The sequence below is a fragment of the Asterias rubens genome, chromosome 22, assembly GCF_902459465.1.
Source record: "Asterias rubens chromosome 22, eAstRub1.3, whole genome shotgun sequence".
NCBI lineage: Eukaryota > Metazoa > Echinodermata > Asteroidea > Forcipulatida > Asteriidae > Asterias > Asterias rubens.
Genome location: NC_047083.1, coordinates 970,809 through 990,478, shown reverse-complemented (window position 1 = coordinate 990,478; position 19,670 = coordinate 970,809). Strand labels below are relative to the sequence as shown.

The following is a 19,670-nucleotide window of genomic DNA, read 5'->3' as shown; positions in this document are numbered from 1 at the left end:
TGTGTCCGCCCCCGTGCAAAACCGTCCTTGCAGTAATTTAAACGCCCTTGGTCGACGGAACACATTCGCCATTTTTTTTACAAGCTCAGTGCATGTCATGAATGACATGGGAAATGTTCGGCCGTTGGGTATTCGCTGCAATCATACGCTACATGAATATTCATGCTGCATATAAGTAGGTTCAGTGCATGCACCTCGCCTATACGCGGGCACATACATGTACAGTCATGTACCACGCATAAACATGTACAGTCATGTACATGTCCGTCGGACGGTTTTGCATAGCCCCGCACCCGATTGCATATGCAAAAGTGTCCAGAGCGGACGGTATTGCATGGCGGACACAATCGCATCTGACACCGGCCGTGCGTCAAATTTGATCGATTATGAAGGGGGGGGGGGCATAGGGGGGGCGGTTTGGTAGGGGGGGGGGCGTAGATGTGACCTTGATTCAGAATACAACAAGTGCGCTGTACATGTTCACATTTTATTATACAGTATTTCGAGTGTGGATAAAACGATCCCACTAGTTACGTAAGGCGCGATTACTAGTTTGAAAAATATTTGTGCAAGAGGATCATGATGGCACTGAAAAAGGGGTGTTTTTGGACTAGGGGAAGTGTAATTTTGTTTTTAAGGCCATATCCGAATTTGCAGTTACAGCTACGGCTGCGACTGTTGCTATGAGTGTTGCTAAGGACATTCTATACTTCAATGCATGATGACTCAACAATCTAGCCTTAGCCGTAGCTGTAGCCGCTGTTCCGACACAGCCACCTTCGAGAGGGGCACACCAAGACAGGGGCGGAGCAACAGAGACAATGCCCTCTGTGCACAACGCATGGTGTTTTGGCTGATAGCCCTTATCAAGAGTAAGCACATTCATATGGTGCTTAGTAGCTCAATGATTGGGCCCAGGAATTTAACAACTAAAACCAAAACAAAGAAGCTTCCATTTTTTTAATCCATGAATTTTATTTTACTTGTACATCCTCTCTTACTGGAATCACAGATGGCTTTCCTTGAAGTTCTACGCAAAATAGAAATATTTACATATTACATTTATTAAAGACACTGGACATTTTTTGTAATTGTCAGAGACCAGTCGTCTCACTTGGTGTATCTCAACGTATGCACACACAAACTGTGAAAATTTGAACTCAATTAGTCGCAAAGTTGTGCGAAAATAATGGAAGAAGGGCACCCTTATCACATTTAAAGTTGTGTGCTTTCAGATGCTTGATTTCGAAACCTCAAAATCTGATTTTGAGGTCTCGAAATCAAATTAAAAAACTACGTTACTTCCGAGGGAGCCATTTCCCACAATGTTATATACTATTAGCAGCTCTCCATTGATTGCTAACAAGTAAGTTTTTTATGCCAACAATTATTTCAGGTGATTACCAGATGTGTCCAGTGCCTTTAAAGGCAGTGGACACTATTGGTAATTACTCAAAATAATTATTAGCATAAAACTTTACTTGGTAACGAGTAAAGGGGGGAGGTTGGTAGTATAAAACATTGTGAGAAACGACTCCCTCTGAAGTGGAGTACTTTTCGAGAAAGAAGTAATTTTCCAAGAATTTGATTTCGAGACCTCAGATTTAGAAACTGAGGTCTCAAAATCAAGCATCCGAAAGCACACAACTTTGTGTGACAAAGGTGTTTTTTTCTTTCATTATTGCATTAAAAAAATGAAATAAATGCCAATACAGATGGCAGACTTTACTTCCAAGATGTCAAGTCAATTTTTTAAAGGCACTGCAGCCGATTTCATGAAACGCTAGGATTAATCCTATCGCGTCCTAACTTAGGATGGGTTCAATGTGCCGACGTCTTTGGATACGGAACTGAACTGAAATTAGAAAGATTTTGATGAAATCGATGACTGGACACCTTTTGTAATTGTCATAGACCAGTGTGCTTACTTCTTGTATCCCACAAGATGCATACAAATTTTGCCTCAATTGATCATTGAAGTTGCAAGAAAATAATGAAAGAAAAACATCATTGTTTTGGTGCATAAACTTGTGTGCGTCCAGCTGCAAAAACTAACCAAACACAAAATATTTATGAGTCAGTTTATAAGCTTTAAGTACCAAGTAAAAAGTACACTTTGTTTCCTAATCAATTTTACTTAGCAGAACATTGATAAGCAACATCTGCTTAAGCAGCTCTAAGAAATGTGTTACAGAGCTCAAGTTCATACAGCTGCTTAAACGAACATGTTGCCTTGGATCGGTCGAGTTGGTCTTTGAAAAGCGTTTGTAACCGTTTGTTGTAAAATGCATATGATTAGAAAGATATTTTAAAAGTAGAATATAATAATCCACACAAGTATCACTCGAATTTGCATGGTTTTCCTTTTACCTTGTCAACTAACACGGTCGGCCATTTATGGATAAATGGCCGACCGTGTTAGTTCGCAAAGTAAAAGGAAAACCACGCAATTTCGAGGCAAATTTGTGTGGATCATTGTATTCTACTTTGAAATCATTTTTTTAATCATATGCTTTTTATAGCAAACGATTACAAACGCTTTTCAAAGACCAACTCGACCTATCCAAGGCAACGTGTTCCTTTAAAGCACAAAAACTAATTAACACAAAACAATCGTAGCACATTTTTCAATGACATCTGAAAGTGAGTTGTTTGATGTTTTTTCAGGTTTGCCCTTTTCCCGAGTGTAGGTTGTTCCGGATCTTACATTTTTAAAACATGGTTATGTACACGACACTGAAACAAAACCATCATATAAAAAAAAATTCCAGACTGTCGAAAAAATACACAGGTCCATTTAGACAGCCTCTTCTTGTGTACACTTTCTAAAAAACCCAGAAACATTTGCTTTCTCTTCAGAGTGAGTTTGTTGATGATCAATAAGACTACGCACATAAGTAAAACGTTCACCACAAATGTCACAAATAAATCGCTTCTCTTTGGCATGGATTTTCTGGTGCGCATTTAGACCTCCTTTTTGAGGAAATGCTTTTCCACAAGTGTCACAAACATACGGTCTTACACCAGTGTGGACTCTTTGATGGCATGTTAGGGTGGTTTTCAGTGAAAATGCTTTCCCACAAACGTCACAACCATATGGTTTCTCTCCAGTGTGGGTTCTCTTGTGTCCGGTTAGGGTAGTTTTGATTGTAAATGCTTTCCCACAAACGTCACAAACATATGGTTTCTCTCCAGTGTGGATACGCTGATGGCTGACCAGGCGATGTTTTCGTGAGAAAGCTTTTCCGCAAAAGCCACAAGCGAAGGGCTTATGTAAAGTGTGGACGCGCTGATGAACACTTAGGTTACGCTTACTTGCAAATGATTTGTCGCAAATAGCACAAACCAATGAATTCTCTACAGTGTGGACATGTTGATGGTTGGTCAGGAGAAATTTTTGTGAAAACGCTTTCCCACAAATGTCACAAACAAACACTACGTTTTCTCTAGTGTGCACATGCTCATGTTCTCGTAAGTTCTGTTCAAAATTAAAAACTTTCCCACAAATGTCACAAACAAACGCTTTTTCTATAGTGTGGACAAGCTCATGTTCTCGAAAGTTCTTTACACAATTAAAAACTTTCCCACAAATGTCACAAACAAACACTTTTTCTCTAGTGTGGACAAGCTCGTGTTCTCTAAAGTCCTCTTCACAATTGAATACTTTCCCACAAATGTTACAAACAAAAGGTTTTACTTCAGTGGGGGCAGGCTTAAGGATCGGGTTACACCTCATTGCCAGCGTTTTTTCACAAATGTCGCAAACAAGAGGGTTTTCTCCAAGGTAGCCACTCTGATTGGTGTCCAGTTTGTTTTTTTGCGAGAAGGCTTTTCCACACATGTCACAGACAGATGTTTTTTCTCCAGTGTGGACATGCCGATGCTTGGATAAAGTCTTTTTAGAAGGGCAGGCTTTCCCACAAATTGGACAGACATAGCATTTCTTTCCAGTGTGAGTTCGCTGGTGGCCGGTGAGGGTCGTCATGAGAGAAAATGCTTTCCCACAAACATCACAAACGAATGGTTTCTCTCCAGTGTGAATTCTCTTGTGGCCTATAAGGGAGGGTTTAAGTGAAAATGCTTTCCCACAAACGTCACAAACATATGGTTTCTCTCCTGTGTGGATACGCTGATGGCTGACCAAGCGATGTTTTCGTGAAAAGGCTCTTCCACAAAAGCCACAAGCAAACGGCTTGTATAATGTGTGTACACGCTGATGGATGCTTAGATTACGTTTACTTGCATACGATTTGTCACAAATATCACAGACAAACGAAGTTTCTTTAGAGTGGGTACGTTTATGGGCAGTCAACAAATTTCTTTGTGAAAAAACTTGTCCACAAATGTCACAACCATATAGCGTTTGCATATTGTGAGTATTGTGATGGTCACTAAGTACTTGCTTATCAGTAAAACGTTCTCCACAAATGTCACAAACAAATAAGTTCTCTTCAGTGTGGACTTTTTGGTTCTCAGTCGGTCTGCAATCATGCGGGAAAGATTTATTACATATGGGACAGACACATTCTCCCAGTGACTTCCAATTATGGGTCGTTCGATGTTTGTCCAGTTGCAGTTTTTCAGAGTAGGTTTCCCCGCAAAGTTCACAAATAAATCTCTCCTCAACAGAATTCATTTCAGTCTGGAAAGAAAAACAAATGTACAATAAATTACCATTATTCTAAAGGCACAGAACACTTTTGTCAAAGACCAGTCTTTCCACTTGGTGTATCCCAACATATGCATAAAATAACAAGGCTGTGAAAATTTGGGCTCAATTGGTCATCAAAGTTTTGAGAAAACGATGAAAGAAAAAACACCCATGTTGGACGAATTTGTGGGCTTTCAGATGGGAATCAAAGACTTCTGGCTAAATTTTTTCAATATTTTAGTGAAAATATTTTAGTGAGAAATGACCTCTTTCTCAAAATCTACGCTATAGTATGCTACTTAATATTAGTGTATTCTCAAGAAGCCGACAATGGTGTTTTGATGTGAAAATATTTTTTGTTTCACAAACCTCACGCTGATTGGCTTTCAATTTTCAACCACAAAAGAAGGGCTTTCCCATATAAAGGTCACAAAAGAGTTTCTTTCCAGTAGAGTTTCACTGGTGTTTTGAAACACTACTCTTAAGTTTCTAGATGTGTCCATAAAATTAATGGTCTCTCTCCAGGTGTCTATTTAGACTTCCCTTTTGATAAAATGCTTCGCTACAAAGTTTAAAGGTATGTCCTTACTATTGATTTGCTCCACAAATGTCACAAAAGAACAAATAAAACAAATCTGTGGCAGATACATGTACCTTTAAGTGTGTTCTTGATTATGATGAATAATTTCGCTAATGTTGCTGAAGACTTCTCCACACAGGTCACAAACTAATGGTTTCTCTTCAGAGCTGTCATGCGGATGGGTAGTCAGTGCATTGCCGTCTGAGAAAGCTTGTCCACAAATGTCACTAACGAATGGTCCCTCTTCAATGTGGACACGCCGATGGGTCTCTACACTTGACTCACAACTGAAGGCTTCTCCACAGATGCCAAAAACGAGTGGTTTCTTTCCAGTGTGGACTCTCTGGTGGCATTTCAGTGACCATCTATGCGAGAAAGCTTTTCCACAAATGTTACAAACAAATGGTTTCTTTCCAGTGTGGACACGCATGTGGGTAGTTAAGGCACTTTTTTGTGTGTAGGCTTTTCCACATATGCCACATTCAAATGGTTTCTCTCCAGTGTGGGTACGCTGATGATCTGTAAGGGCTGATTTCTTCGTGAAAGCTTTTTCACATAAGTCACAAGAGAATGGTTTCTCACCAGTGTGAATACGCTGATGTTCCGTCAGGGATGATTTCTTTGTGAAAGCTTTTTCACATAAGTCACAAGCGTAAGGTTTCTCTCCAGTGTGGACACGCCGATGGGTCTCTACACTTGACTTACAACTGAAGTTTTTTCCACAGATGTCACAAAAGAATGGTTTCGTTTCAGCGTGGACTCCTTTATGGCATTTCAGTGTCCATCTATGCGAGAAAGCTTTTCCACAAATGTTACAAACAAATGGTTTCTCTCCAGTGTGGACACGTTGATGGGTTTCTACTTTTGATTTACGACTGAATGCTTTTCCACAGATGTCACAAACAAATGGTTTTTCTCCAGTGTGGACATGCTGATGGACTGTCAGTGTGGAACTATGTGAAAAAGCTTTTCCACAAATACCACAAACAAATGGTTTCTCTCCGGTGTGGACACGCTGATGGAGTTCTAATTTTGATTTAGTTAAGAAAACTTTTCCACAAGTGTCGCATTCACTTGGTTTCTTTTCGATGTGGACATGCTGATGGTTGATCATGTGTTGCTTTTGTGAGAAGGTTTTGTCACAAGTTTCACAAACAAAAGGTCTCTCTTCAGTGTTGAAACACTTATGGGTGGTTAGGCCATTTTTTTGTGAAAAGGATTTTCCACAAATGTCACATCCAAATGGTTTCTCACCGGTGTGGACACGCTGATGTGTGCTCAGTGACGAACTATTGAAGAAAGCTTTTCCACAAGTGTTACAAGCAAAAGGTTTCTCTCCAGTGTGGACACGCTGATGCTCCGTCAGGGATGATTTCTTAGTGAAAGTTTTGTCACATAAGTCACAAGCGTATGGTTTCTCTCCAGTATGGACACGCTGATGAGTGTTTAGGTAATATTTCAACAAAAATTGTTTCCCACAAACATCACAAACAAATTGTTTCTCTCCAGTGTGGACAAGCTGATGATTGGTCAGCCCTTGCTTTCTTGAATAGGCATTTCCACAAATATTACAAACAAATGGTTTTTCTCCAGTGTGGCCTCGCTGATGCACTTTTAAGTGTGATTCTCGGAGGAAAGCTTTTCCACAAGTACTACAAACGAATTGTTTCTCTCTGGTGTGGACGCGTTGATGGTTGGTAAGACAATTTTGTCCGGAAAATGTTTTTCCACAAATGTCACAAACAACTGGTTTCTCCTCAAAGTGATCTCTCTGCGTCTTTTGTTTATGGGAGATAGATTTATGACCAACGTTGCACACAATTTCAAAAGTATTTTCCCCACAATTCATATTCTATTGAAGAATTGTTTTCTTTTTAATGCCATACCAGAATCTCAAAGGCAGCTATGCTCATGGCAAGTTAGTAGACAGGTGTTCTTTGTTAAGTTTTGTTTTCTTTCCAAGAGATATTACAGGTCATGACCTCTGTTGCCCTCGTCGTGGTGCCTCTTCACTAGTTCCCATAGACTTTAAGGACATTCAAACACCCTTAACCCCTAGCTGTCACAGATGAAATTTTAGGCCTGGAAACACTATTTTTATAGCAATCTTCAAAATACACCATTAATAAGTTCTGTGCCAAGTTTCCAGAGCACAAAGCTTTTGTGGGTCCAAAAGAATGTCACGCCTTAAAGAAGGAGAACAAAAGAAGTCTTCCCCCAAAAAGTGGTTTTAATTGATAAGGCCACTCTGCAAACGCTGCAAACATGGTTTCTCATCAGTCATGTCAGTATTTACATTCTGATGGCTTTTCAGAAAGGTTTCATGTGACACAAAATGTTTCTCTCCAGTGTGATTTCTTTGGTGAATTCTTAAATTGCCATTATGAGAAAACGCTTTCCCACAAATGTCACAAACAAATGGTTTCTCTCCAGTGTGGGTTCTCTGGTGACTTCTTAAATTGCTATTATGAGAAAATGCTTTCCCACAAATGTCGCAAACAAATGGTTTCTCTCCAGTGTGGACTCTGTGATGGTCAGTTAGACTGTTTTTCTGAGAAAAGACCTTTCCACAGCTGTCACAAACAAATGGTTTCTCTCCAGTGTGGACTCTCAGGTGACGAATAAGGCTGGTGTTCCTTGAAAAATCTGTTCCACAAATGTCACAAACAAATGGTTTCTCTCCTGTGTGGTTTTTTTTGTGACTTTTTAAATTGCTCTTGTCAGAAAACGCTTTCCCACAAATGTCACAAATAAATGGTTTCTCTCCAGTGTGGAATCTCAGGTGACGGGTAAGATGGGCTTTCCTTGAAAAATCTGTTCCACAAAGGTCACAAACAAATGGTCTCTCTCCAGTGTGGACTCTCTGATGGTCAGTTAGGATGCTTTTATGAGAAAATGCTTTTCTACAAACGCCACAAACAAATGGTTTTTCTCCAGTGTGGGTTCTCATGTGGCGGATAAGGCTGGCTTTACTTGAAAAATCTGTTCCACAAATGTCACAAACAAAATGGTCTTTCTCCAGTGTGGACACACTTATGGTCTTTCATTTGACGTTTACTTGAATAGGCATTTCCTAAAACGTCACAAACAAATGGTTTTCCTCAAGTGTGATTTCTTTGGCGACTTCTTAAATTGCTCTTTTTAGAAAATGCTTTCCCACAAATGTCTGAACAAATGTTTTTTTTCCAGTGTGGACAAGTCACTATCTGGTGTATATTTAGAGTAACCTTTTTGAGAAAAAGCTTTTCCCCAAACGTCAGAATCAAATGATTTTTCTCCAGTGCGGACGCGCTGATGGATAGTCAAATGAAGTGCTTGTGAGAAATACAATCCACAAGATCGCTAACAAATGGTTTCTCTCCAGTGCAGACTCTTCGGTGCTTTCTCACTGTGTTAATGGGAGAAATTTTTTACAAGTGTCACTCATAAATTTATAAATAAGTAGTTTTTTTCTAGAACTTCTGGTAAATAGTAAAACAAATTTGTTCTCTTATTTGCCAAATTGCTGTGTTTTAATGGTGAACACACTCATGATCACCAAAAGACAGGGTATACTTTTGGTAATTCCCAACTTCAAAGAGCTGCTACAGCAAACGTATTGCTTTAAACAACCCTCTGCTAGTGCTAGAGAGTTTAAAATGAGGCAATGATTTTCTAGACCCATGCATTTAAAATGAGGCATGGATTTTCTAGACCCATGCACATGCAGTGTTCAATGCCAGACTGAAGAACACACTTAAATTTGTGACGATGACTAGAGCAAGCTAGTCGAAACGTTGAGACCAATTTCAGAACTGACTCCGTGGCAGTACAGTTAATTACGATCCTATAAGCTAAAGTAGTAGTCTAGTCTAATTTCTATACCATCCGCCCTGGTAACAGTTAAAAAACAGGACAGTTATTTTCAGAACTGAGAAGTCTCCCGAACCTCCAACAATATACTCCACGGCAGTAGAGTAAAGCAAGACAGTTCCCCAAGAACAACTCTACCTGGCAAGTAGATACACACATGGTGTTACCGCAAACCAAATATACATCAAGAACACACTTACTTACGTGTAATTTTAGCTAACTTCAAAGTTCAACTTGGAAAGTTTCCGTATGGCATGTATGGCGCCCCCACTTTTTCATTTGATATGATTCCCCTGGCTAGCGTAGCTACATGTGGGTAGAATACTAATTTACCTCAATGACAACGAGATATCCCATTTTGTTAAAAATAAAATGAGTAAAAACGTGGTGGCGCCATATGGAAATTTATCCTTCAACTCAACTCAAGAGTTTACAAATGTCACTACTCACTCACAAATTTAAATGTCTTCTTTCTTAATTCTAGAACTACTTTGAGCATTTGGTTCAGATTTTAAGACGAGGATTTCTCTTATGTTTTGAAAAACGTGTCAGACAACAACATACCATCTTATATCGACAACATCTCATGTGAGTTCAAAGTCAATTTACAGAGGTCTTTGATGGATTATGGTGCAGTTTTTGGTTGACCGTTTCTAAATTTTGATTGAAAGTTAATCATTTGCTGATGCTCAGCTTAGTCCGAAATGGTCCATAGTTTACCAACTCTCAGAAAGCGTACGAGACTAAAGAACATGTAATGTCTGGCCTCTAATAAGACTGTGGCAAATGCACTGTTAATTAACAAACAAACTAAAATAAAAACATACCTGGAAGTGTTTTGATGGGAATTTGTCGAACGGTCCGTCTAATGTTGACAAAAATCACTCACATCATCACACGTACGCTTTCTTTATTGACGAACGATTAACAAACGCCCTCTATCGTTCATTATTAATAAGAAAGGCCAGTCATCTCGCCCATTATTAATAAGAACGCCAGTCATCTCGCCCCTGGCAAAGTTGCTCCCTACAAAGTCGCCCCCAGCAAGCTCGCCCCCTCCGTGTACAAACTCGCCTTCTCACAATGTCTCCCCTACAAAGTCGCCCCAGACACAGTCGCCCCATGGTCGCCCCCTGACAAAGTCACCCCTATGCATTTTTGGCTATTGTTTCATTGTTTCAAGGATTTTGTAAGGGGAATTTTTTATTGTTTTCAACTTGAATCAATTCATACATTTTTGCTGAGGATAACCTTTTTTTTTTTTTTTTTTTTTTTTTTGGGGGGGGGGGGGGGGGGGAGTTGCGGGAGACGATAGCCGGACGAAACCGAAATAGTTCTAGGAGTGGGAGGGGGGGGGGGGTTGTTTTTAACTTGACTCAAGACAGGTGATCCTAGGCCTAACTAATTGAAAAACAACAAAGTTGTACAAAAATTCTCCTGTTGTAACGAAGTATTTAATAGAAAATGTAGTTCTAGAAATATTTTCTTAAACAAACTTAATAAAAGCCAACTTAGGCTAATGAACATAAAAGACTAAAATGAATTAACAAATAACATGAAACATATCTTACAGAAATATCATTGCAATCACCAGAAAAAGTGATGGAAATAAGCCCCAAGTATTTTTGCTGTTTTCAAACATTGAGTTTTCGACTCATGGGATCAAAACTAATTGTTTTACTAATTTCTAAAAAGGATAGCAATTTTCAAACAAAAATATTTCAAAGGGAGTTACCCATCATGTTGAAATGGATCTTTATCTATTTACAGTAACTTCGGTTTTCGGCATGACATCCTTTAGAAACCCTTTTTCGAGCCTGGTCACTAAATTGTTCTTTACTCAATATTCCAAACTAACAAGACGTTCTAACCATATAGGAGAAGTATTTGTAGCCCGTTCATACTTCATGCAAATGCTAAGCGAATTTGATGTGAATTTAATGTCACAAACCCTCCTCTCGCAGCAATATTCGCAAGTAGAGCAGAGTTGAACTGCTGTGATTTATTCGTTGCTAATTTGTGACGTCAACATTCACTTTGCATTCGCATTCGCAGAAAGTGCTTAAAAAGGCAGTGGACACTATTGGTAATTACTCAAAATATTATTAGCATAAAACCTGACATGGAAACAAGTAATGGGGAGAGGTTGATAGTATAAAACATTCTGAGAAACAGCTCCCTCTGAAGTGACGTAGTTTTTGAGAAAGAAAAAATTTCCACAAATTTGATTTCGATACCTCAGATTTAGAATTTTTTTTGAGGTCTCGAAATCAAGGATCTGAAAACACACAACTATGTGTGACAAAAGTGTTTTTTCTTTCATATTTATCTTGCAACTCCGACGACCAATCAAGCTCAAATTTTTACATGTTTATTATTTTATGCATATGTTGAGATACACCAAGTAAGAAGACTGGTCTTTGACAATTACCAATATTGTCCACTGTCTTTAACAAGTCGAGAGAACCCCGAGCGTTATAGTTGAGCTTGCCAAAAGAAAACCACAGGGCTAGAAACCACAGGCCTTATAAGCGATGCTTCCGTCAGTGACCGAAGCAACTTGAAGGAATTGCACACCAGACAACCACCAAGTTTCTTTGGGTCTAAAAGAATGTCAAGCCTTAAAGAACAAAAGAAGTCTTTCCCAATAAAGTGGTTTTCTCTGCAAAATTGTACATTTTCTCGCCCCCTCATCAGTATTTACATTCTGATAGGACTTTCAGAAAGGTTTCATCTGACACAAAATGTTTCTCTCCAGTGTGACTTCTCTGGTGACTTCTTAAATTGGTTTTTTTAGAAAACGCTTTCCCACAAATGTAACAAACAAATGGTTTCTCTCCTTTGTGGACTCTGTGATGGTCAGTTAAACTGTTTTTATGAGAAAAGGCTTTTCAACAAATGTCACAAACAAATGATTTCTCTCCAGTATGGACTCTCAGGTGACGGGTAAGGCTGGTTTTACTTGGAAAATCTGTTCCACAAATGTCACAAACAAATGGTCTTTCTCCAGTGTGGACTCTGTGATGGTCAGTTAGGCTGCTTTTATGAGAGAACGCTTTTCCGCAAATGTCACAAGCAAATGGTTTCTCTCCAGTGTGGACTCTCAGGTGACGGGTAAGGCTGGTTTTACTTGAAAAATCTGTTCCACAAATGCCACAAACAAATGGTCTTTCTCCAGTGTGGACTCTGTGATGGTCAGTTAGGCTGCATTTATGAGAAAACGATTTTCCGCAAATGTCACAAACAAAAGTTTTGTTCGCCAGAGTGTACATGCTGACGGTTGTCTTAGAATTCAAATCTGTAATCATCCAAATCAAAGTGAAATACAAGTTAAATGCCACTTGAGAATGATTATTACATTTTGAAAACCAATTTGTTTTGTACATCATCCCAACCTGGGAAAGTCATAACAACCACAAAACAATCCTGCTGAGCTAAAATGTGTTCCCAAGTTGTATTCACAAATGCCAGAAATGCTTCTCCAGTGTTTTCTTATAAAAATGCAGTTGCAAATATACGTGTACTTTTCCGTAGACAAGTTGTTAATGGTCTGCCGCGGTGAGATAGTCGAGTTGTTATGTTGCTCTCACAAGATCACTGTTCTCGCATGAACTGCTGGTGGCCAACTTCTACTCCCCATTAAATGGGACCGTAGGAGTGAGAGCAATAGGAGTGAGAGCAGCTTATCTCTTAAACCTTTAACCACTTCATGCTTTATATCTAAGAGCCAGTGGTTAAGAAAATTTCTTCGACAGGATTTGCAAGCAATTAAAAATAACAAAATCGTGGCAATACCCGATGCTAAAAATACAGGATTTGAACTGCCTCTATCTAGCGGGGCAATCTTGGTGGTCTAATTGATAAGACGCTTAGAATTGCATAAGTCGTGGGTTCTAATCCCACCCATGTACAATGTAATATATCTGTGATTATTTTCACAGAGCTCAAGAAAATACTCAGTATTCAATGCTAACACACATTGTGTATACATGTATTATATGGGTCAAAACCAAAATTATATTTTTTTTTTCCAGAGGCAAATTTCCATCAATACATAAATATAACAAAAAATAAATAAATGATGTTTTCCAGCGTGAGTACGCTGATTATGTCAAGGGTCATTTGTATAAAAAGGCTGTTCAATTATGTCACAAAACATACTTTGTAAGTGGTTTATTCTAGTGTGTTGGTGAACAGGCTGATTAAATAGGCATTCTAGTGAAGTTTTCATAGAAAAACGGTTCTCAAAAAAAAAGTATTAAAAATAGGGTTCACTTCAGTGACATAATCATGCTCCCTATAAGCCCAGCTCAAGGCAGTCGAATTATTCACTCCGAAAAAGACCGTCGCTGTAAAAACCCACCCATATACTGTGCATAACGGGTGTGATCAAATCAACTGACACGACATGTCGCGATACCTACGTTCGTACACTATTCACTTGGGGGAAGTGGTATGAGTGCAGATGACTTGTTTACAGTAGTAGTCATACGATGGGCGTTGCGCGATGTGACAGTGTATACGGATGTGTCGTGCGGTTACATTACACACACTACGCACAAAAAACGTGCGGGTTTACAGGAGAGTCTTTTTAAGAGTGAACATTGCAACTGTGTTTGTGTGAGACATTTCCAACAAATATCACAAACAAAATGGTTTCTCACCAGTGTGGAATCTCTGACGGCTGGCAAACTTCTCACAAATGTCACTCACAATGACTTTCCTCCAGAGTGGATTCTCTGGTGAAGACTTAAACAGTCCTTTCGAGAAAATGCTTTCCCACAGATGTCACAAACAAATGGTTTCTCTCCAGTGTGGACTCTGTGATGGTTAGTTAGACTGTTTTTGTGAGAAAAGGCTTTTCCACAAATGTCACAAGCAAATGGTTTCTCTCCAGTGTGGACTCTGTAATGGTTCATTAGAATGTTTTTATGAGAAAATGTTTTCCCACAAATGTCACAAGCAAATGGTTTCTCTCCAGTGTGGCCTGTCAGGTGACGAATAAGGCTGGTGTTCCTTGAAAAATCTACTCCACAAATGTCACAAACAAATAGTTTCTCTCCAGTGTGGACTCTATGATGGTCAGTTAGACTTTTTTTGTTAGAAAAGGCTTTTCCACAACTGTCACAAGCAAATGGTTTTTCTCCAGTGTGGACTCTGTGATGGTCCGTTAGACTACTTTTATAAGAAAAGGCTTTCCCACAAATTTCACAAGCAAAAGGTTTCTTTCCAGTGTGGGTTCTCATGTGGCGAATCAGGGTGTTTTTACTTGAAAAATCTAATCCACAAATAACACAAACAAATGGTCTTTCTCCAGTGTGGACACGCTTATGGTCTATCATTCCACGTTTAGTCGAATAAGCTTTTCCACAAACGTCACAAACAAATGGTTTCTCTCCAGTGTGACTTCTTTGGTGACTACTTAAATTGCTCTTTTTAGAAAATGCTTTCCCACAAATTTTACAAACAATTGTTTTTTCTCCAGTGTGGAATCTGTGATGGTCAGTTAGACTGCATTTATGAGAAAACGCTTTTCCGCAAATGTCACAAGCAAATGGTTTCTCTCCAGTGTGACTTCTTTGGTGACTACTTAAATTGCTCTTTTTAAAAAATGCTTTTCCACAAATGTCACAAACAAATGGTGTCTCTCCAGTGTGGACTCTCAGGTGGCAGATGAGGCTGGTTTTCTGTGAAAAATCTGCCCCACAAATGTCACAAACAAATGGTTTCTCTCCAGTGTGGACAGGCTTATGGTCTGCCATTTCATGCTGCTGTGAAAAGGTTTCTTCGCAAATGTCACAAACAATCCTTCTGTTCTCCAGTGTGGATATGCCGATGGTCTTCTGAAAATTCAAATCTGTAATCATCAAAATCAAATTGAAATACAAAATAAACGCCTGTTCCACTTATGTCACAAACAACATACTTTGTAAGTGGTTATATCCAGTGTCCAGTGAACAGGCTAGAGACGTTCTCATAGAAAAACGCTTCTCCAAAAACAGTATTTAAAAAAGGGTTCTTTACAGTGACAAGCTCATGGTCCCTTTAAGCCTTGCTCAAGGCAGTCAAATTAAATCAACGCACGGCAGTCCCTTATACACTGTCACATCGCTCAACGTCCTTCGTACTACTAGTTTACACAAATGGTTTCTCTCCAGTGTGGGTTCTCATGTGTCGGGTAAAAGAGGATTTAACAGGAAATGCTTTACCACAAAAGTCACAACAAAATGGTTTCTCTCCCGTGTGGACACTGTGATGGTCAGTAAGACTGCTCTTCTGTGAAAAGGCTTCCCCACAAGTGTCACAAACAAATGGTTTCTCTCGGGTGTGGGTTCTCATGTGTCGGGTAAGAGAGGATTTAACAGGAAATGCTTTCCCACAAAAGTCACAACAAAATGGTTTCTCTCCGGTGTGGACACTGTGATGGTCAGTAAGACTGCTCTTCTGTGAAAAGGCTTCCCCACAAGTGTCACAAACAAATGGTTTCTCTCCAGTGTGGGTTCTCATGTGTCGAGTAAGAGAGGATTTAACAGGAAATGCTTTCCCACAAAAGTCGCAACAAAATGGTTTCTCTCCGGTGTGGACACTGTGATGGTCAGTAAGACTGCTCTTGTGTGAAAAGGCTTCCCCACAAGTGTCACAAACAAATGGTTTCTCTCCAGTGTGGGTTCTCATGTGTCGGGTAAGGGAGGAATTAACAGGAAATGCTTTCCCACAAAAGTCACAACAAAATGGTTTCTCTCCAGTGTGGGTTCTCATGTGTCGAGTAAGGGAGGATATAACAGGAAATGCTTTCCCACAAAAATCACAACAAAATGGTTTCTCTCCAGTGTGGACTCTGTGATGGTCAGTAAGACTGCTCTTATTTGAAAAGGCTTTTCCGCAAATGTCACATACAAATGGTTTCTCTCCAGTGTGGACTCTGTGATGGTCAGTAACACTGTTCTTATTTGAACAGGCTTTTCCGCAAATGTCACAAACAGATGGTTTCTCTCCAGTGTGAACTCTGTGATGGTCAGTAAGACTGCTCTTATGTGAACAGGCTTTTCTCCAAATGTCACAAGCAAATGGTTTCTCTCCAGTGTGAACTCTCAGGTGACAGATGAGGCTGGTTTTCCTTGAAAAATCTGTTCCACAAATGTCACAAGCAAATGAATTCTCTCCATTGTGGACTCTGTGATGACCAGTTAGAATGCTTTTATGAGAAAATGCTTTCCCACAAATTTCACAAGCAAATGGTTTCTCTCCAGTGTGGACTCTCAGGTGACGGATAAGGCTGGTTTTCTGTGAAAAATTTGCCCCACAAATGTCACAAGCAAATGGTTTCTCTCCAGTGTGGATTCTGTGATGGCCAGTTAGACTGTTTTTCTGAGAAAAGGCTTTTCCGCAAATGTCACAAGCAAATGGTTTTTCTCCAGTGTGGACTCTCAGGTGGGAGATGAGGCTGGTTTTCCTTGAAAAAACTGTTCCACAAATGTCACAAGCAAATGGTTTCTCTCCATTGTGGACTCTGTGATGGTTCATTAGAATGTTTTTATGAGAAAATGCTTTCCCACAAATTTCACAAGCAAATGGTTTCTCTCCAGTGTGGACTCTCAGGTGACGGATAAGGCTGGTTTTCTGTGAAAAATCTGTCCCACAAATGTCACAAGCAAATGGTTTCTCTCCAGTGTGGACTCTGTGATGGTCAGTTAGACTGTTTCTCTGAGAAAAGGCTTTTCCGCAAATGTCACAAGCAAATGGTTTCTCTCCAGTGTGGACTCTCAGGTGGCAGATGAGGCTGGTTTTCCTTGAAAAATCTGTTCCACAAATGTCACAAGCAAATGGTTTCTCTCCAGTGTGGACTCTGTGATGGTTCATTAGAATGTTTTTATGAGAAAATGCTTTCCCACAAATTTCACAAGCAAATGGTTTCTCTCCAGTGTGGACTCTCAGGTGACGGATAAGGCTGGTTTTCTGTGAAAAATCTGTCCCACAAATGTCACAAACAAATGGTTTCTCTCCAGTGTGGACAGGCTTATGGTCTGCCATTTCATGCTGCTGTGAAAAGGTTTCTTCGCAAATGTCACAAACAATCCTTCTGTTCTCCAGTGTGGATATGCCGATGGTCTTCTGAAAATTCAAATCTGTAATCATCAAAATCAAATTGAAATACAAAATAAACGCCTGTTCCACTTATGTCACAAACAACATACTTTGTAAGTGGTTATATCCAGTGTCCAGTGAACAGGCTAGAGACGTTCTCATAGAAAAACGCTTCTCCAAAAACAGTATTTAAAAAAGGGTTCTTTACAGTGACAAGCTCATGGTCCCTTTAAGCCTTGCTTAAGGCAGTCAAATTAAATCAACGCACGGCAGTCCCTTATACACTGTCACATCGCTCAACGTCCTTCGTACTACTAGTTTACACAAATGGTTTCTCTCCAGTGTGGGTTCTCATGTGTCAGGTAAGGGGGGACTTAACAGGAACTGCTTTCCCACAAAAGTCACAACAAAATGGTTTCTCTCCAGTGTGGACTCTTTGATGGTCTGTAAGACTGTTCTTATATGTGAAAAGGCTTTTCCGCAAATGTCACATACAAATGGTTTCTCTCCAGTGTGGACTCTGTGATGGTCAGTAAGACTGTTCTTATGTGAAAAGTCTTTCCCGCAAATGTCACAGACAAATGATCTCTTCCAAGTCATGCCAGTGTGGACTCTGTGACAGTTAGTTAGACTTTTTTTCTGAGAAAAGGCTTTTCCGCAAATGTCACAAGCAAAATGGTTTCTCTCCAGTGTGGACTCTCAGGTGGCAGATGAGGCTGGTTTTACTTGAAAATCTGTTCCACAAATGTCACTAACAAATGGTTTTTCTCCAGTGTGGTTTCTTTGGTGACTTCTTAAATTGCTCTTTTTAGAAAACGCTTGTCCACAAATGTCACAAATAAATGGTGTCTCTCCAAGTGTGGACTCATTGGTCAGTTAAACTTTTTTTTTTTATGAGAAAATGCTTTTCCACAAGTAAATGGTTTCTCTCAAGTGTGGGTTCTCATTAGTTGCAATAACGTAACCCTCCTCCCGACGGCCACCAGCCTCCGGCCGTCGGGAGGAGGGTTACATTATCGCAACTAGGTTCTCATGTGACGAATAAGGCTGTTTCAGTTGAAAAATCTGGTCCACAAATGTCACAAACCAATTGTATCTCTCCAGTGTTATTTCTTTGGTGACTTCTTAAAGTTGCTCATTTTAGAAATGCTTTCCCACAAATGTCACAAACAAATGGTTTTTCTCCAGTTTGAACTCTCAGGTGGCGGGTATTTAAGGCAAGGGTGTATTTTATGCACAAAAGCTTTTCCACAAAATGTTACAATCAAAAGTTGTTTCAGCTCCCGTGTCTGAACTGAATGAAGATAGGTTTGAAGTTTAAAACTAAACTTTCTTTTACCACAAACTTGTCACTAACCATGGAGGTCGTTTCTCTCCAGTGTGGACAAGCTGAGTGATGCTCCTATCGATCATCAGAAGACATGTTCGTGAAAGTACTTTTCCACAACAATGTCAATGGACAATAGATAGCAAACTGTATAATAATTATTATTATTAATTAGTCAAACAGTTATATGCTATATGGCAGTTTGTCAAGTTGTCTCACCCTCCAACCATGGTCTCACCATCCATGGAGGCCATGAGTGCGTTTTGGCGACCCCAACCAAAAACTGTTTCTGACGTCATAACCAAAACGGTAACCGAGCTCACAACTCGGTTATCATTCAGTCTGAACGAAAAATTTCTGTATGGCGCCACCACTTTTTCATTTGATATGAAATAATATAGTAAAAAATAGTATCTAATTTATCTCAAGCTCAATGAGATATCCCTTTTTGTACAAATTAGTGAAAAAGTGGTGGCGCCATATGGAAAGTTATCCAGCAGAACCAACGCAACGACCAACAACCGAAACAGTTTTTGGTTGGGGTGGCCAAAACGCACTCCATGATGGACGTCACTGATAACTGTGTCGAGTTGTCTCACACTGGATCGGACGAGTTGTCAAACCCATCCAGTAAGACTAAGAGAGTAAACCGAACAAGTCATATTGAAGTCGAGTACCAAACAAAAGCGTCTCTGAAAACAGAGTAGTTTTATATTTTTAACGAAACGAAACAAAATTTGTCAAATGTTGCCAACAACAGACTGTGAAAAGTACACACTTCATTGTTACTAAAAAAGCAATATACATGTAAACATACCCTTCTAAAAATCAAGAACTTCAGGTTAATTTCTGCTTCCAAATCACCCATCGAGAGTACGATCCCGACGAACTCTCCGTTTTGCATTAAACAGCGCCCTCTACAGTTCAGATTAAAATAATAATAACAAGTAGGGGATGGGCGGGGTTACTGTTGTCTGTTTCGTGGGGTGACTAAAACACCTAGTTACAATTTTCTTTTAACAACAACACACCACCCTGTTTTGGGGACCTTAGGGGCTAACTCTAGGATTGCTGCACCTCCAGATATTGCAAAGTTGTAAACAACAGTCACATGATCAGTTTTATTTTAGCCCCTCAATTTTTTGTTTTAAAGGCACTGGACACTATTGGTAATT

General features: G+C 39.6%; 3 protein-coding genes across 8 annotated transcripts; all 3 read right to left on the bottom strand.

Moving 5' to 3' along the window:
• Window positions 1-2,537: 2,537 nt before the first annotated feature.
• On the bottom strand, window positions 2,538-7,100 carry LOC117305160 (gastrula zinc finger protein XlCGF26.1-like). 2 transcript variants are annotated; one of them, XM_033789958.1, is made up of 2 exons: window positions 5,306-5,393; window positions 2,538-4,642 (listed from the first exon to the last, which is right to left on the bottom strand). In XM_033789958.1, exon 2 carries the CDS (start codon window positions 4,634-4,636, stop codon window positions 2,798-2,800), a length of 1,839 nt encoding a protein of 612 aa, XP_033645849.1. In that variant the 5' UTR covers window positions 4,637-4,642; window positions 5,306-5,393; the 3' UTR covers window positions 2,538-2,797. The 2 variants fall into 2 exon arrangements, with proteins under 2 accessions (XP_033645849.1, XP_033645850.1); XM_033789959.1 differs by having other exon boundaries at window positions 4,557-4,642; window positions 5,306-7,100.
• A 336-nt stretch (window positions 7,101-7,436) lies between these two features.
• LOC117305384 (gastrula zinc finger protein XlCGF7.1-like) lies at window positions 7,437-9,440 on the bottom strand. The gene is made up of 2 exons (XM_033790255.1): window positions 9,417-9,440; window positions 7,437-8,271 (listed from the first exon to the last, which is right to left on the bottom strand). Exons 1-2 carry the CDS (start codon window positions 9,438-9,440, stop codon window positions 7,462-7,464), a joined length of 834 nt encoding a protein of 277 aa, XP_033646146.1. The 3' UTR covers window positions 7,437-7,461.
• Window positions 9,441-11,823: 2,383 nt separating this feature from the next.
• LOC117305158 (zinc finger protein 260-like) lies at window positions 11,824-19,396 on the bottom strand. Of its 5 annotated transcripts, XM_033789953.1 has the most exons (5): window positions 19,313-19,379; window positions 17,064-17,195; window positions 15,293-16,727; window positions 13,748-14,940; window positions 12,297-12,381 (listed from the first exon to the last, which is right to left on the bottom strand). In XM_033789953.1, the coding sequence occupies exons 1-4, from the start codon at window positions 19,361-19,363 to the stop codon at window positions 13,793-13,795; spliced, it is 2,766 nt and encodes a 921-aa protein (XP_033645844.1). In that variant the 5' UTR covers window positions 19,364-19,379; the 3' UTR covers window positions 12,297-12,381; window positions 13,748-13,792. The 5 variants fall into 5 exon arrangements, with proteins under 5 accessions (XP_033645845.1, XP_033645844.1, XP_033645842.1 ...); XM_033789951.1 differs by having other exon boundaries at window positions 15,293-17,209; window positions 19,313-19,396; XM_033789949.1 differs by having other exon boundaries at window positions 15,293-17,195.
• Between the last annotated feature and the right edge of the window lie 274 nt (window positions 19,397-19,670).

What these genes read in the sequence shown, in the direction of transcription:
- LOC117305160 (XM_033789958.1), bottom strand. Translation starts at nt 4,636, where the DNA reads ATGAATTCTGTTGAGGAGAGATTTATTTGTGAACTTTGCGGGGAAACC.
- LOC117305384 (XM_033790255.1), bottom strand. Translation starts at nt 9,440, where the DNA reads ATGGGATATCTCGTTGTCATTGAG. An exon ending in GATATCTCGTTGTCATTGAG is followed by an intron (nt 8,272 to 9,416) that starts GTAAATTAGTAT and finishes GTCAAATGAAAG; the next exon opens with ACCATAAGTGTGTCCACACT.
- LOC117305158 (XM_033789949.1), bottom strand. Translation starts at nt 19,363, where the DNA reads ATGGGTGATTTGGAAGCAGAAATTAACCTGAAGTTCTTGATTTTTAGA. An exon ending in AGTTCTTGATTTTTAGAAGG is followed by an intron (nt 17,196 to 19,312) that starts GTATGTTTACAT and finishes TTGAATTTTCAG; the next exon opens with AAGACCATCGGCATATCCAC. An exon ending in ATTTTGTTGTGACTTTTGTG is followed by an intron (nt 14,941 to 15,292) that starts GTAAAGCATTTC and finishes TGATGATTACAG; the next exon opens with ATTTGAATTTTCAGAAGACC.